Source organism: Dama dama, chromosome 5 (genome assembly GCF_033118175.1).
Source record: "Dama dama isolate Ldn47 chromosome 5, ASM3311817v1, whole genome shotgun sequence".
Lineage (NCBI taxonomy): Eukaryota > Metazoa > Chordata > Mammalia > Artiodactyla > Cervidae > Dama > Dama dama.
This window is the reverse complement of record NC_083685.1, coordinates 21,446,868-21,464,325: the sequence shown is the minus strand read 5'-3', so window position 1 is coordinate 21,464,325 and position 17,458 is coordinate 21,446,868. Positions and strand designations below refer to the sequence as shown.

At 54.6% G+C, this 17,458-nt stretch overlaps 1 protein-coding gene across 22 annotated transcripts in view; it reads left to right on the top strand.

The window, feature by feature from the left end:
- NCOR2 (nuclear receptor corepressor 2) overlaps window positions 1–17,458 on the top strand; it is a 233,181-nt gene that overhangs the window by 66,659 nt on the left and 149,064 nt on the right. For 8 of the 22 annotated variants that reach the window (XM_061142103.1, XM_061142102.1, XM_061142086.1 and 5 more), the window contains exons 1-3: window positions 9,022–9,163; window positions 9,724–9,941; window positions 16,992–17,119. In XM_061142103.1, coding sequence (XP_060998086.1) covers window positions 9,837–9,941; window positions 16,992–17,119 — 233 coding nt within the window. In that variant the 5' untranslated portion in view covers window positions 9,022–9,163; window positions 9,724–9,836. Of the gene's footprint in view, window positions 1–9,019; window positions 9,164–9,197; window positions 9,215–9,723; window positions 9,942–16,991; window positions 17,120–17,458 lie in introns of those variants that run through there. The other 14 variants (XM_061142101.1, XM_061142089.1, XM_061142099.1 and 11 more) reach the window with 6 other exon arrangements.

Here is a 17,458-nt window from a genome sequence, read left to right as displayed (position 1 = left end):
CCCAGGAGGAAGGGGTGCTGGCTGTGGGTTGAGGAGAAGTGCTGCCCATGGGAGGGTGGGCCTTGAGTCCGTCCCATTGGGATTCTGGAGGTTGGAATCAGGGGCAGCTTTTCCCTTGGGTTTCTGTGCCCAGCATCCTGAGGCTTGGGGAGCACTTGTGTGGGCTTGGGAGGGGGTTCATGGGGATGATGGTGCTCATCTGTGTCCCCCATGGTGGCTGGCAGGAAGCCTGATGTGGGGATATTAGTGGAATAAAAACATGCTTGGCTCTGAGGGTTGGTTAAAAAAGTAACCTCTGAAAAGTGGAACAGTTAAATTGGTATCCATTGGTTGATTAGTTCCTCCATCTATCCGTCCATCCATCCCCTCCTTCATCCATCCCCGCATCCGTCCTTCCTCCCTCACCCACCCATCCATTCTTCACTCATCTCATTCTTCACCTTCATCCATCCATTCATCCCCTCTCCATCTATTCATCCATCCATCCATCCTTCCCCCCCTTCATCCATCCATCCCTTCATCTGTCCATCCTTCCTCCCTCATCTACTCAACCCTCCATCCATTCCTCACTCATCTCATTCATCACCTTCATTCATCCATTCATCCCTTCTCCATCTATTCATCCATCCATCCATCATCCATCCCCCCCTTCATCCATCCCTCTTGTCAGCTCTGATTGGCAGGCCTTTTGTCTGCTATAGCTCCAGTGTTTGGAATACTGCCTGTACATTGTAGGTACCCAAATAATTTCCTGATTGGCCAGAATGTGTGGAGATTCCCGTTGGCTTGGGTTTGTCTCATCTGGTACCAGATTGGTGGGGGGGAGCAGGTGGCACCCCTATGGGCGGCACATTGAGTTGACTCTGAGAATGGTGATCCTTGGCCACTCTGGACCAGCACCCCTTGGGCATGGCCAAGGACAGGCTGTGGTTGGGGTCCTGGCTCCTCATTATGATCCCAGTGACCTCTTTGCCAGGTGAGGAGCAGGGAGGCTGGTCTTCCTGCTGGAGTTGCCCAGGTGGGCAGGGGCCCATTTCTGTAGGATCCTGGGTGGTGGTTTTTTTTTTGCTGCACTGCTTGGCATGTGGGATCTTAGTTCTCCATCTAGGGATTGAACCTCTGTCCCCTGCATTGGCAGCACAGAGTTTTAACCTCTGGACCACTAGGGAAGTCCCTGGATGGTGGCTTTAATAGTGTTAGGATTATAGGTGGGCCAGCCCTTTTACCTGCACCCAATGCACAGAGGCCTGCGCCCATGGCTGTAGACAGGGGGCAGAGCTGAAGTTTCCTTGAGCACAGAGATGCTGGGGCAGGCTTAGCGTAGGAGACCCTTCACATCGCCCCAGCCCACAGGGTGTCATCCTTCCCATCTCACTTGGAGTGAAAGCCCCGTGTGACCTCCACTCTCACCATCTGGGTCTCCCTGCTGTTCCTACCTCAGGGCCTTTGCACTTGCTCTTGCACTTGCACTTCCCTCTGCCTGGAACACCCTTCCAAGACATCTACATGGTTTCCTCTCTCTCCTCCTCCACGTGTTTGCATAAGGACACCTTTCGGTGAGACTGTCCCTGGGCACCCACTTTAAAACTGCACCCCAGCCCCCATTCCCTGTCTACCTACTTCATGCTTCTATTTTTCTCCATAGTACAAACACTGTCCGCCATCCTATAATTATTCCCATGTCACCTCCTGGAACACCAGTTCCGAGATGGTGGGTGGGAGTTTGAGTCTGTCACTTGCTCCTGTGTGCTGGTACCCACCCCACAAATGAAAGTGAAAGTGTTAATCGCTCAATCGTGTCCAGCTCTTTGGGACCCTATGGACAGTAGCCTGCCAGGCTCCTCTGTCCATGGAATTTTCCAGGCAAGAATATTGGAGTGGGTAGCCATGCCCTTCTCCAGGAGATCTTCCCAACCCAGAGATCAACCCCGGGTCTCCTGGATTGCAGGCAGATTCTTTACTATCTGAGCTACCAGGGAAGCCCAACAAGAGGTGCCTATAAATCGTGGTTGACAGTAGGGGGTGGCCAGGGCACCGGGCAGGATCTCTGCCCATGCCCTCATTCACATGGGCTCTTCTGGCTCTTATGGGCCAGGCCAGATGAGGCTCACCCATACCACTTCCCACCTTCATCTCATGACTTGGTTCAGAGTCGGGTTCCTGGGCGTTCATTCTGCACCATGAGCCCCTGCTGAAGGCGACCTTCAAATAGATGACCTGTTCCCGATTTTTACTGTATGTCACAAGCTAGAAACACAAAGTGTGAACAGTCAGCTTCATTCTAGCTGGTGTTTCTGCAACATCTTCACCTCACATTCCAGAACTCTTTTTGTCTGAATGCCTACTTTGTGCCAGGCTCGGAGATATAGCAGTGAACAAAGCACCTATTTATTGAGCACCTTACTGTATTGGGTTGGGGCTTTCCAGGTGGCACTAGTGGTAAAGAACCCACCTGCCAATGCAGGAGACATAAGAGATGTGGGTTTAGTTCCTGGGTCGGAAAGATCCCCTGGAGGAGGGCATGGCAACCCAGTCCAGTGTTCTTGCCTGGAGAATCCCCGTGGACACAGGAGCCTGGAGGGCGACAGTCTATAGGGTTGCACAGAGTCAGACATGACTGAAGTGATTTAGTGTGCATTGTATTGGGTTAAGTGGTGTCCTCCTCAAGTTCATGTCCACCTGGAACCTATGAGTGTGACTTTATTGGAAGAGAGGATCTTTGTAGATATAATTAGTTAAGTTGAGGTCACACTAGAGAGGCTAGGCCTTAAGTCCAATATAAGTGGAATCCTTATAAGAAGAGGAGGCCAGGGACTTTTTTGGTTAGGACTCTGCACTCCCAACGTTAGGCACCCAGGTTTAATCTCTTGTCGGGGAACTAAGATCCTGCATGCTGCATGGTGTGGCCAAAAAGAAGAGGAGGCCAAAATGAAGACAGATACAAAGAAAAAAAGGCCATGTGAAGGTGGGCAGAGGTTGGAGCAGTGGGGCCACAAGCTAAGGAAACTCGGAGCCATCAGGAGCTGGAAGAGTGAGGAAAAGGTCCTCCCCTGGAACCTCTGGAAGGAGTGTGGCCTTGTTGACACCCTGATTTTGGACTTCTGGCCACCAGATCAGTGAGAAGATCCATTTACGCTGTCTTTAGCCGTTCAGTTTGTGGCAATTTGTTACAGTGGCTCCAGGAAAACAATACACCTACTGTGTGCACCATGCCCCTTGTGGGGGATTCAGCAGTCACCTAAACGTTTATGGAGCAGCTACTGTGTGTCAGATGAGCTTCCCTGGTGGCTCAGCAATAAAGAATCTGCCTGCCAATGCAGGAGACTCAGGTTCGATTCCTGGGCTGGGAAGATCCCCTGGAGGAGGGCAGGGCAACCCAGTCCAGTATTCTTGCCTGGAGAATCCCCATGGACAGAGGAGCCTGGCAGGCTACAGCCCATGGGATCACAAAGAGTCGGACAGGACTTCGCGACTGAACAACTGTGTGTCAGACATTGAAGAGAGCGATGAGGTCTCTGCCTGCAGGCTCTCAGATCATCTGTGTGTCTCTGACCCGAGACAGTCTGAGTGGGGCTGGGGGTGTCATAGACCATGTCCCTTCTGTGAGACTGGTGGCTGCTCTGTGCACAGTGGAGGGTTCTGACGAGTGCTCTTGTGCTTATGCTGGGGGCCTCCTTGCTCCTGCCTGGCAGCTGATTTTAAATTCTGAGGCTCCTCCACCCGCCGCAGTTTCCAGCGTGGGTGCCCATTAGCTCCAAGAAAATGTTAGGCACGTGCGATGCAGACAGCTCCCCTTTCATCTTCCAAGGCTCAGGTCTGAAGGGTCCCAGGCACATTTCAGCTTTAGTTCCGGGCTCTTAACAGCCAATCCACCCGCTTCCCTGAGCTCTCAGAGACATTCCAGCCCCGGCGGCCGTGATCCACCCAGCAGGTGCTGAGCCAGGCTGCTCGGGAAACAGAAAGTCCATGGACTGTGACTTGGTATGGCCTCCCTGGCCGTCTTGCCTGGGGCCTAAGAGGGATGTCGGGGCAGGACGGCAACTTACCCTCCCTCCATCCAAAGAAAGAGACCTCTCCCCAGCAGGGTTGGGGACTGGGGATGCAGGTGTGGTGGGCTCTGTCCTCACCTTGTGTTACTTGTGTTCATCTTCTCTCCAGAGGTTCAATTCATTGAGCACCTGCTATGTGCCTGGTGCTGTGCTAGGCTCCTGGGAGGCCACAGGGGGCAAGGCCGACACAGGATCCGAGGCAGCGGTGAGTTCTCTCTGTGGATGCGGGACGTGGGGTTGGCAGCATTGTGGGGGTGCTGCCCAGTCAGAGCCACAGCCTATAGGGTGTCTCCTCTGGGGCAGGCGTGGTGGGGGTCCCTGCTGTGTGCATGGGGAGCCCCCGGTTTGCAGCCCTCCTCAGGCTGATTCCGCAGGGCAGCAGGGGGCAGGTGCCCCCCCCCCCCCCCCCCCCCCCCCCCGCCGTGGTTTGTGGTTTGGATGTGTGAGCCCAGCGGGTCTTGCGGTGTCCCCATCCCATGGGGCTCAGGAGTGTCCTATGCTGCCTGTTGAAGCAAGCCCTTAACCTCACCAGAGCGCCCCCTCTTCTCCCTGGAACGCTGACCTGGCTGAGTTTGCTTTATTGAGCACCTTCTGTTCACCAGGCATCACTTCACAAGCGTGCTGTCCTCCTGGGTCCATGGAGCAGGAACACGCATGCTTCCTGTCTGCCATTGAGGAAATAGAGGACCAGAGCCCCCAGGCGTCTTGCCAGAGGAGGGGAACCACGGCCGCCATCCCTAGGGGAACGCATGGCCTTCTTCACCCCCAGAGCAAGGTGTTTCTGAGGCCGGCAATCTCCTTCCCAACCACACAGGCTGCTTCTGCTTCTTTGTTCCTGCTGCCCCGATCCCACCAGCATCATCCACGTATCTTGTGATAACACCCCCCACCCCCGGCCTCCTGGTTCCGTGCTTGCTCTTCACAATGCCTGCTTGTCAAACACTCCGGCCCTTTCCTCTCTCCATCAACCACCTTCTGTAGCTCCCCATTGCCCTTCAAACAAAATCCACCCTTTCCATGGCCCATGGGCCTTGAATGACTCGAGGAATTTCTCAAGCACACAGTGCCTGGTCTCTCTCTGGGTTCTTGCTTAGGTGGTGGCCTCTTCCCCCTCCCCCAGCTGTGTCTTGTTCACACTCCAGGAGGTTCTCCCTGGCTCCCTCTTGCGCTCCTCAAGGCTTGCAGAGCCCCCAGCCTGCACTCAGAGGTCACTATTTACTGCTTGTCTGCTCCCTGCCGCACCCTGCCGGAGCGCCAAAACCATCTGTGGCCTGGACCCTGCCTCATTCAGTAGCTTGGGGCTGAGCTCTGAGTGAGGACCCCAAAGTGTCTGGAGAACAATGGATGCCCACCATCCTCTCCTGACCCCAGAGCCCCAGACCTGCAGTGATGTTGGGGCCACTGCATCTCTTTCCTGATCTAACCTGGATCCTGTTCTCAGAACCCTGTTCAGCCAAGGCTAAATTCAGGAGACCCCCTACGTTGCCCCATGGGTCTCTCTCATCCTCTCTTCCCCTTGTCTTTATGTGAATGTATTTGGCTGCGCCAGGTCTTAGGCTTGCAGCACGTGGGATCTTTAGTTGTGGCATGCAAACTCGTAGTTGCGGCGTGTGGGATCTAGTTCTCTGACCAGGGATTGAACCTGGGCCCCCTGCATTGGGATCATGGAGTGCTGGCCACTAGACCACCAGGAAAGTCCTCCCTGCACCCTTGTCTTTGGTGAAGCAATATCATACTTTTTCTTGTTCTGCACCTCCCAGCATTGCTGATGAAGTCAAAACTTAATCCCTCAATGTTATGTAAACACCACCATTATCTAGTTTTAAAACTTGCCTGGTAACCCTTACATGTATCAGCACCCTCCCCACCCTCCATCCCACCCCTTGCCCCTGGCAGCCACCAATCTGTTTTGTCTCTGTGGATTTACTGTTCTGGACATTTCACATCAGTGGAATCATCCAGTGTTTGTCCTTTCGTGTCTGGCTTCTGTCACTCAGCATCCTGTTCACAGGGTCCATCCACGTAATGGCGGGTGTCCGTGTTTCGTTCCTTTTTAGAGCTGAATCATATTCCATCATAGGGATGGACCACATTCCGTTTATTTATCCACTCATCTGTTGACGGACACTTGGGTTGTTTCCACCTTTGACTGTAGTGAATAGTGGTATTGTGAATACGTGCGTGTACATTGATTTGTTTGAATCTCTGTTTTCCATTCTTTTGGGTCTATGCCTAGGAGTGGAATTGCTGGGTCATATGGTAATTCTATGTTTAACATTTTGAGGAATTGCCAGACTATTTTCCTAAAAAAAAAAAATTTTTTTTTTTCAAGTTGGCAAAAAAATCTGGCTGAGGTTTGGAGGAATGGAAATTGAGCTTATTAAAATAAGCTCGTGGTGAATGTAAGAAGTGTGAGGTCCCAAGGGTCTCCTGGCCTTGGGGACAACCTGCACATGAGGATGCTGGACCAGGGAGCTGGTGGAGTGCCTTTGGCTGGTGGGTGGCAGGGGTGTCAGCCCCTAAGCTTGGCGGTGGACACTCTATGAGTGTTGATGGAGTGGGAAGCCAGCCAGGCTGGGCTTGAGGAGGGTGGGGGGTGGCCAGGGATTCTCCAGGGCTGGTTTGAAAAGGTGTTGCTTCCCTGGCTTCTGGAGCCCATGAGCAGTGCACAATGTGTGCATCTGTCCAGGGCTGCCATCCCGAGTCGGCATTTCATTAGACAAAGAAGGTCAGAAAAGCTGTGGGTACATCAGACTTCTCACCACCTTGTGCAATGCAAAGCCACAGAGCAATTTGGAAGTTGCCGTGGTGCTCTTGGAGGAAAGGCAAGCAGTGCTGGCTTCTACCTGCCCAGCCGCTGGCCTCGTCCTCTTGCTGGCCTCTCTGGGAAACCCAGAGAGAGGCTGGGATAGAATTGGCTTTGCTGCATCGGACCACCAGGGTCTGCTGGGCTTTGTGACAAGCTGGGACAAAGGGAATTCTGGAACAGGGTCCAGCACTGGTGGCCACAACTGACCCCTCTCCGGAGGCCGGTCTCTTGTCTCTGGGCTGCAGGACAGATGCCAAATTGCTCTTGGTGTGGACTGTCAGGGGCAGCTTGGCCTCCCTTCCACATCGCTGTGACGAGGCTACAGTTACTGCAGTGACAGTACTAGTGGTTGTAATCATAGAAGCTCCCGTTTGCTGGGTGAGACTTGTTCCCACGTTCATAAGAATTACACAGTTCATCCTGTCTTGATGGCTGGGAGAAGTCCATGTGGGCTTTTCTCCTGCGGTGGTCGTGGGGATGGCAGTTTTGGCTCTGAATTCTTTGGCTTTGCAGTGGTGGAAGGCTGGACAGCACCCAATGGAAGGGTTGCCTGCTCCAAGGCTCCTTCCTGCTCTGGAAGAATCAGAACTTTTGATGGCAAGTGGCAGAAACCCGGGTTGGGCTGGCCAAAGCAAAACACATAGAAAGAGAGCCTTGACTTCCCTGAATGAAGAAGCAGGCTTTAAGCTGCCTTCGGGCATGGCTGTCCTCAGGACCTGACTGTTCTCTCACCACCCTTCACTTTTGCCTTTCTGGGGGTATGTTCTTGGATAGGTTTCTGCCACCCAGTGGCCCCGCATGACCCCCAAGCTTTCACCCTCCTAGCTTAGAGCCCCAGTGGAGAGTGCCGTTTTCTGGTTCCTTCTCAAAGTCTCAAGACCCAACGACTCTCATTGGCTCATATTGGGTCACATGCCAATCCCTGAGCCTATCACTGGTCCAGGGGAAGCAGGAGTGTGATTGGCCAGGCCTGAATCATGTGATCACTCCTGGAGTCTGGAGAGGGAAGATGGTTCCTGAAAGGAAAGTCAAGTCTACTGTAGCAGGAGATGGGGGTGGAGAGCAGGAAGCAGTCAGGGCCCCCAGATGGAGGGGAGAGGGGTTTGTTCCTCTTCTGACCACCGTGATCCCCGTCTTTCCTCCTAACATCCCTCCACATCAGATCTTCAGTGGGTGGAGCACCAGTGGAGGGTTTAGGGGCATCCATGCCCTTGGAGAAGGATGGTCGTCAGTGGAAGGCAGGGTGATGAGGGATTGTGATGAAATTACAGGGAGCTGGGGGGTACACGTGAGGTGCAACCCCAGCCCTACCTGGGGACATTCAGGTGTTGAGTGCTTGCGCCATCTTGGATTTTCCTCAACTTCTGAGTAGGGGCTGTGAGTGGGGCGTTGCACATGGTGGGGGCCTGATGGACACCCCTTTTCTCTTTTTCTTTTATTTTTGATGTTGGGTATGATTTATTTGGCTCTGAAACAATACAAATGCAACAACCCACGGTCTCCCTTTCTTCCCCTTCTGAGGCACTGTCCTTTTAGCTACAGGGACAAGCAGAAGATTCCACATTACCAGAGCTGTCCCCAACCTCCCAGGCCTTTCCTTCTGTTCTGTTAACCACCCTCCTCCTCCTGTGTGTGGTGCTGGTGTTTCTGAGTGGACACCCCCTTTCAGAGTGGCCCAGTGTGGAGGGGGCCCAGGACCTGCTAGGCTCTCATCCTGGCCTGGGTGGAGGAACCAGTTACAATCCTGGGGAGGCTGCCTGCAGTGTGGCCAGCAAAGAAGGGAGTGAAGGGTCCTGGGGAGAGTGGGGGGCCCCCAGAGACTCCTGGGCAAAGGCCTTTTCTGACCAGAGGCTCTCTTGCTCTCTTGACTGGAGTCCTTTCTTCTTTCTGAGTCTCAGTTTTTCCATCTGAAAAGCCAGTGGACTGTTTCTTGAGATTCCTTCCGTTGTGGACACAGGAGTGCTTTCTCCCCTGTGGAGGTTATCCTTTGCCTGCCCCCAGGAGCCGCTTGGGGCCCACTTGGGTCAGTGTCCTTAGCTGTTTCCCCAGTGTGGCCCTCAGGTTCCCAATGCCCTCGCTCTCAGCTCATATCCTGGCTAACCTCATGTCTGTTCTGTCCCCCAACCCAGTGTCACACTCCCCCAACCTGAGGATCACCAGGAGGCCCAGGCAAGGCCCAGCTTTGCCCGTGATCACACTGTGACCTGCATTCTGCCTGACCTGACCTGTTCACCACTGCCCCCCCAGCTCATGTGGACCTGTCCCCTCCTGGGACAGGCCCATTAGTGCCTGACTGAGCTGCCAGGTGCTTTGGGGGAACTTTGCCCTGGTGACTCAAAGTGGCAGAGGACTGAGGGTGAGGTTGGGTGGGTCAAGGGTGCTCAGGAGCCACTGGGGTGGTGGGGTCAGTGTCCGCAGAGTTGAGGTTCTGTGGGGTGAGGTTGGGTGGACTGAGGGTTCTTGGGGGCCACAGGGGTGGTGGGGGCAGTGTCTGCAGAGCTGGGGTTCCATGGGGTGCAGTTGGGTGGGCTGAGATTGCTTGGGGGCCGTAAGGGCAGCACCTGTAGAGTTGGGGTTCCCATGCCTGCTAAGCAAGGACCTTGGCAGTGGGGGAGGGCACGGCTGTCACCCACGTGGCTTGTGCAGCAGCTGCTGGCCTGCTGTGGCTTGGAGGGGCCTCAGACACCACTTGGCGTCTCCCTCTGCTGTCAGTGGGCAGGGAGTGTGCCAGTAGCATGGAGGAGGGTCCTGGAAGACCCCTGTCTGCTCTCGCTCCCTCACAGGGGCCACAGGAAGGGGCCCCTTCAAGGTCTGCCAGGAGTAGCTGCCCCATGGCTGATCTTGCTTTCTTTTCTGTTTTCACAGGAGCCTAGGACAGGGTGGTCTGCGAGCAGATGACGAAGACTGGCTTTTAATCGTTGTTGACCATTGAGCGGGAGATTACAGGGGCCCAGGAGCCCCCCTGGACACCCACCACCATGTCGGGATCCACGCAGCCTGTGGCACAGACGTGGCGGGCCACCGAGCCCCGCTACCCGCCCCACGGCATCTCCTACCCTGTTCAGATCGCCCGGCCGCACACGGTAAGGGGCACGAATGTTCGCCTGGGGTCACCTTCAGAGTTTTCTTTTGTCGCTGGGTTCCTGTTTCTCCTTGGAGTCGGTGCTGGTGTGGCTCCGATGGTGTCCAGCTAGGGCTCACTGTCCCCCGTGGGGAAGTGGGGTGACTGGGCAGATACCGCTGACATCTGTGGCCTTGCCAGGCCCTGGGACATCTGGGAAAATCTCTTAGCTCCCACTTTAAAGCTGGGAAGGTGGAGCCCAGGGCCAGGCTGAGCTGTGATCCCTGCCTCTGGGTCTGCTGTGGGGTTTGCATGCGGATGTGGAGCTCCTGCTGTATACACTGTCAGCCCAGCCTCAACCAGGATCCCTTGCCTTAGGATTGGAGTGACTTTCTGGGGGCTGTGGCTCGCAGACCCTCCCCTCCAATCCTCAGGGCCTGGAGCCTATTCACTGTGTGATGCTCAGAGCTCCCAAATGACAAGGCCAGCACATGTCATTCTCTGAATCTCTGACATGAGCTGGGGAGCGGAGACGGGGGAGGTCCAGGGAGTTGATTCTGCTCACGGGAGAGCTGCTCCAATGTTGGGGGTGGTAGCCTGCTGGGAAAGGAGCAGGTGCGCCCTTGGTCAGCTTTAAAAAAATTTTTTTGGCCATATCATCTGGCATGTGAAATCTTAGCTCCCCAACCAGGGATCAAACCCGAGCCCCTGTCCTGGAAGCCTAGAGTGCTGACCACTGGACCACCAGAGAAGTCTCCTCGGTCAGCTCTTCTGAGCTGCACCTGACTCTGTCCACCTCCTAGTGGGGACCCCCTTTCCTGACTTCACCTGTAGCTGTCTGTGGCTCTGAGGATGGGCTTTGGTTCTGCTCTGTTGGCACTTATTGGGCACTTACTGTATACCGTGTCTTCGGGGGCTTGCCAGAGTGCCCTCAGAGTCCTGGGCTTCCCCTGTTGGGCCTCCTAGCTACTCAGCGAGGGACCGTGAGGATTTGCAGTCACAGCCGGGGTCGAAGCCGGCCCTGCTGGCCCCGGCGTGTACATGTTTGTGTCTTTCCTGCTCAGGTGGCATGGTCCCTCCTCCTGAGATGCTGAGAGGAAATGGTGTGGGAGGGCTTTTCCAGCCTCTGTGAGAGAGATGTTTTTGCATCTGAGCCCACTGGCCCAGCCTGGGGGTGTCCCAAACACAGTGGCCTCTCTAGAATTTGGGCCCCAAGATGCTTTTGAGAGCTGGCTGTGATCAACGGGCACATTATGGATGGAGTGGTCGAATTCTCACAAACAACCTAATGAAAGAGCACCTCACATTATCCTCCCAGTTTGCAGATGAGGAGATTGAGGCTGGGAGGTTAAATAATAGGCCTCAGCTTCAATTACTGTGAGGAGGCAGAGTTGGCGTCAGCTTCAGGACTCTGTGTGCATGCATGCTCAGTCGTTAAATGGTGTCTGACTTTTTGCGACTCTGCCAGGCTCCTCTGTCTGTGGGATTTTCCAGACATGAATACTAGAGTGGGTTGCCATGTCCTTCTTCAGGGGATCTTCCTGGACCAGGGATTGAACCTGCATCTTTCTCATTGGCAGATAGATTCTTTACAACTGAGCCACCAGGGAAGGACTCTGAGCCCCTGTGAAACAGATGCTTCTGTTTATTGGTCACCTACTGTGTGCCCAGGGCCCAGGACTATGCTCCTGGGGGTCATTTATTATTATGTATTGTCATCAGCTTTGTCATGATCATAGTAGCAAAAATAAGCATTCTCATCCACTGAGCTGGAGAAGGCAGTGGCAACCCACTCCAGTGCTCTTGCCTGGAAAATCCCAAAGACGGAGGAGGCTGGTGGGCTGCAATCCATGGGGTCGCTAAGAGTCGGACACGACTGAGCGGCTTCACTTTCATGCATTGGAGAAGGAAATGGCAACCCACTCCAGTGTTCTTGCCTGGAGAATCCCAGGGACCGGGGAGCCTGGTAGGCTGCTGTCTATGCGGTCGCACAGAGTCAGACACGACTGAAGCGACTTAGCAGCAGCAGCAGCATCCACTGAGTGCTTGCAGGGCAAGCTTTATTTTGTTTTTTTAGTATTTATTTATTTGGCTGTGCCGGGTCTTGGTTGCAGCGTGTGGGATCCAGTTCCTTGCCTGGGGATCAAACTCAGGCTTGCTGCATTGGGAATGTGAAGTCGTAGCCACTGGACCACCAAGGAAGTCCCTAGGGCGAGCGTTTTTTTTATGCTCTTTGTGTATACAGTTGCCCTTGCTCCAGGGGGAACATTTTGCAGGTGAGCAAATAGGATGGGTTATGTAACGACTCTGAGCCTTGGTTTTTCATCCATAAAATGGGGTAATGAGAGCATCTGTTGCCTGGTTTCTCCTGGGGATGAAACGTGATGATCTGTGGAACATCATTATGGCACATGTGTCCAATTGCAAAATTGTCACTGTCATTAGAGCTGCCTGGAGGAGGCTCTCCCCACCCCCCTCCCCCGGGGTCCCCACCCGCCACTCCGGCCCAGGCCCAGCCTTGGTGAGTCCTCAAGTCCCCATGGCCCTTGCCATCCTGCCATCCCCTCCTTCCTTTGCCCCATCCCAGCCCTCTTGCAGTCATTTGGAGTCACCACCTGATCACAGACACTTTCTGTGTTGTTCTTGCTGGACTGCCAGTGATGCAGGGTGTGGCTGGGCAGAACCGAGTGGTCACTTCCTCCAGGCAGGAGGCTGAGGCTGCGCGTGGGCAGGGGCCCTGGACAGCTACGAGGTGGGGCATCCTTATCCTGTGTGGTGACCGCAGTGGGGCCCCACTTCCTGACCACCGTGCCTGGTGCTGGGGCGGCTTAGCTGGGGGCCCCTACTTGTTACTGGGAAGGCTTTAAAAGCAAGATTTCTGGGTGTCCGGGGCGGGTGGTGGGGTCTTGCTCTCCCAGGCATGTGTCCAGGGCTTTTCTTTGGCAGGTGGGAGGTGAGCACTGGGACTGTAATCTAGGGGTCCCCCTGCAGCCCTGAGCCCCCTAACCCCTTACCGCCAGGCCATTGTACAGAATTTTTGAGAACTCCCCCCTTCACCCCGAGTCTTTGAAAGACGAATGGCGAAGGAAAAGGGGAATAAAGGCACAGAGAGACAAATGCCTGGTCCAAGGGCCAGATGGGGACCCAGGGTCCCAGCGCCTTGTACAATAGTTGAGGCAGGGATGCTGGGATGAGGGGCGGGGCAAGAAAGCCCAGATGTGCCTTTGAATCCCTGTTCCTCCCAACTTGCTGAGTGACATTGGGCTGCGTGGGGCAGGCTCAGTTTTCCCATGTGTGATATGGCTCTTGTGGGTCTGAGCATCACTGGCAGATGTTTGCAAGGTGCCTAGGGCTGTGTCTGCACGTGGCAATTATCTCTTTCCTCCTGGGAGGCTGGCGGGAGACTGAAGGGGGTTTGGATTCTGAGAGGGGGCTGGGAGCAGCCTCCTCTCCTGGCCTGTGCTTCGACCTGCGTCATCTCCAGGCCGCTTAGTGTGTTATGCCTGGTTCAGAGGGAGGGCTTAATTCAGGTGTGTTTCTCCGATCTGGTGTCAGGCATGCTCAGAGCCTCTCTCCATGGTGCTGTATATGTGGCTTACTCAGTCCCACCTGCTCCTCCCGGACCACCTCTCTGTGTCCTGTTCTCACCATCTCTGTGGTCTTGGCTTTCCTCCCCCACAGTATCAGGACCCCACATTTCCCCCGAGGGTCCTGGAGTCTGATGGTCTCCCAGGATTGAGGGTCCCAACACATTCTCCCCTTCTTGTCTCTTTTCCTGCTTTCTGCAAGCCACCTCAATTCTGCTGTCTCCTTCAGGTCCCCTGGGACCCCTTGACCTCTCTTAAGTTCCTTCAAGCCGTGCACTGAATGAATGCATTAAAGCCCAAAGACACAGGGTCTGAATCCCAATGCGACGCCTTCCTGCTGTGTGGCCTTGGGCAAGTTACTTAAGCTCTCTGTGCCTTAGTGTTAGAAGGGCGTTTAAGTGCACAGATTCTCAAGCTAAGCCCCTTGCACTCAGGTCCTGCCTCAGTGCTATCCTAGCTGTGAAACTGTAGTTTAGTGGCCTGACCACCCCTTGCCATCCATTGAGTGAGGGTAGTTATAAGCCTCTGATAGTGTTACTCAGTCGTGTCTGACTCTTTGCAACCTTATGGAGTGTAACCCTCCAGGCTCCTCTGTCCATGGAATTCTCCAGGCAAGAACACTGGAGTGGGTAGCCATTCCCTTCTCCAGGGGATCTTCCTGACATAGGGATTGAACCTTGGTCTCCTGCATTGTAGGCAGCTTCTTTAAGCCTCTGAGGATCAAGTTAGTTGACACCTGCAGAGGCCTCTGCACAACGCCCGGGAAGGTTAGCGTGACTGATACAGTACTGTGTTGATGACTGATGCTGCTGCTGTCATGACAACAACATGCCCGTTAGCATCCTTTTCCAAGTGGCCCCCAGGGTACACGGCAGGCTTTTCCTCCAGAGGTGGAGTTGGCAAACCTTCTCTGTAAATATTTCAGACTTTTTGGGCCATGCGGTCTCTGTCACAGTGACTTGTGGCTGCTGATGTCCCAGCGCGAAAAGTAGCTCAGCCAACACGTACTGAAGTGGCTGTGGCCATATGCCAGTGACACTTGATGAGACAGGCCGAGCCTGACTTTGGCCTTGGGCCTCGTTGGCCCCAGATCAGTGCTTATCAGGCTCTCTGTGGGAAGGACCAGTCTGTTTCATTTCCAGTTTGTCACAAACGGATACATGGGCCTTCTGCACGTGACCCAGTTTGCGGGTTTGAGGATGGGTTTAGGCCGAGGCCGGCAGGACCGTGCTGGCCATGCACTCAGATGCTACGGTCCTGTCAACAGGCTGTCAAGAAGGATCTGAATCTGCTCATCTTCAGCGCTTCCCCCCAGACCAAGGGTCATGGACTCAGGAGCCCGCTTGGGCCACATACATGTATGGGGGCAGCAGGCGGGGCTGGAATGGTTTGAAACACGTGGAGGGTTCTCATGTTCCGAGATGTGTCTGGAGGGTTCCGGCCAGTGTGCCTGCTGTCTTCAGGCTCCTGGGATCACAATGAGCCTCACTTTTGGCCTCTCTTGGGGTCTCCCCAGTTCTTGCCTTCCCATAAAGATCGAGGCATCCTTGAGGGTCCCTGGACTCAGGGCCCTAGGGTGGAGATTAGTGTGAGTGGCCCCCAAGATGGTCTTTGGGGGAACTATGCTCTAAGCTCATCCCACTTGACTCTTAAACTGGGAAACTGAGGCCAGAAGGGTTCATGCAGTGGCCGCCCCATGCCCTTGCTTCGGGGGCCCCAGGCGCCACGTGCCTTTCTCCACCTCAGTTGGTGACGGTAGGCACGCCATCCTGCCCGGGCCCTCTCCCGAGGGATTGGACTGTCTGCCTTTCTGCTGCTTTGTTCATTTTGCTTTTGTGTGAGAAGGAATTTTCCTCCTGGCAGACTGCAGTGCCTGCTGGTTTCTTCTCACACCTCTGCGTGCGTGTGCACACCACATCCATGCCTGGCAGCCTCGCCAGTGGGATCCCAGAGGCTGCCACCCACTCCCTCCAGCCCTTTCTGCTTCTTCCTTTGAGAGCACCTGGTAGACATCCTGGAGTGTGGGGAAGTTCAGGGGAGGCTGAGCCCTCCTCTGCCTCCTGGAAGCTGCCATCAGTCTTGAGGGAAATCCTTGGAGAGTTAAGGGGGATTTGTGGTTGGAGGCATAGAGGCCTCCTTCAGTCCAGGTCAAGCATCCATTTCAGTTTTCTTTCCTTTTATTTGGCCACGCCATGTCGCACGCGGGAATCTCAGTTCCCTGGCCAGGGATTAGAGAGCCTGTGCTCCTGTGATGGAAGAGTGGAGTCTTTACCACTGGACCACCAGGGAATTCAGGCATCCATTTCTAATGGTGAGGACACTGAGGCTCAGAGGGTTTGAGTGATGGACACATACCTCTAGCCTGAGGCCTTATAGCTTCTTGCTTCCATGTTGGGCTGCCCAGGAAGGCCCTTCCCTCAACATTTCCAGCCTCTGAAGTTGACAGGATCCCTCTTGATTCTAGTTACTCATCCCTCCAGCTTCCCAGTCTCCCAGCCTCTTACATGCTGTTGTTTTGGAGGGTCTAAAACACATCCATTCCCAACACACCTACGTGGTATCATCTAATTCTTTTTGCAGAAATAACAGCTTTAAAAAAATAAGCCAGACAGCAAAAGAATGACTAGATTTTTACGGAAGATTGGGAGAATTCAGAAAGGTGCCAAGAAGAAAATAAATCACCTACCATCCCACGCTTTCCCAAGCCTTACTCTTGCCAGACATCACTAACTGATTGCCACCCACAGCGTGAATGTTCTCAGCAGACAGAAGTAATCGATTTGAACTGGTACAAGTAGGAAGCCTGTCCTGTTTTCTCCTTTGAAAGACTTCTTGTTTCAATCTTTTTTTTTTAACATTTTAATATGTGTCTCCAGTCAGCGTGTAGTTGCTAATCGGAGCACATCTAATTCGTTAGTGTTTTGTTTTTCCCCAGATGATAATGGGTGATGATGGCACATTACTGAAGAAGGAGGGTTTTGCCTGGAGTTTATCCTTTTGACTTTGAGCTGTGCTTGTGTATGCGACACACGTGTGTGGGTTTTCCCTCTGCAAATGGGGGACTCCCACGCTGGCGCTTTGTTTTGGAGCCTGGTATTTGAGCCTTGCAGACTGTCAGTGTTTGCTGCGTCACCCACTTCCCCTGACCTGTGTCTTGCTGGGTCTCTTGCACCGGAGACCGACGCGCAGGTTGTGCCTTTTTTCTGGTTTTCTCTGCTGACACATGGGCTTGGTCATCTCATCTGGAAAGAGGGCAGGACTGGGAGATTGTGACAGGATGGGGCACCCTTTAGCTGAACAGGTCACTTCTTGGTGGTCACTGGCCCCAAGAATGCACTCTGGCCAGACAGGGACTGAGGGCCAGGAGAGGATGGGGGAGGCTCCCCGGTGGAGGAGCAGCGCCGAGCAGGGGGCTCTGGCCCTGGGTCACTGTGGGGGGCGCACCGCAGTGGGGTGGGCGCTCACTGGCCTGTCTTCTGCTGCAGGATGTCGGGCTGCTTGAATACCCGCACCACCCCCGTGACTACACCTCACACCTGTCGCCTAGCTCCATCATCCAGCCCCAGCGGAGGAGGCCCTCCCTGCTGTCTGAATTTCAGCCCGGGAATGAAAGGTGAGGAGGGGCTTGTGCATCCATGGCTCAGACGGGGAAGTGGAGGCCTGTGCTGGTGGGGAGCTCGTGGAGATGGGAGGTGTTAAATGAGGGGATGACAGGCGTGTGACTGGGGCAGGGTTGTAGATGAGCAGGGAAGAACCACGTGGCCCCTTGGACTTCCTGCCGTGTGCCTGCAGGGGTCTCTGGGTGTGTGGCCCAGGCAGGAGGGGATGACAAGCTAGAAGTGGGGGAGCAGGGCTGGGTTACTGGTTTGGAGGGATGTGCCTGCAGCTGGCTTCACATGGGGAGCCCCCTTACCGACTGCCCCCCCAACCTTTGTCATCATCCCTTTCTCTC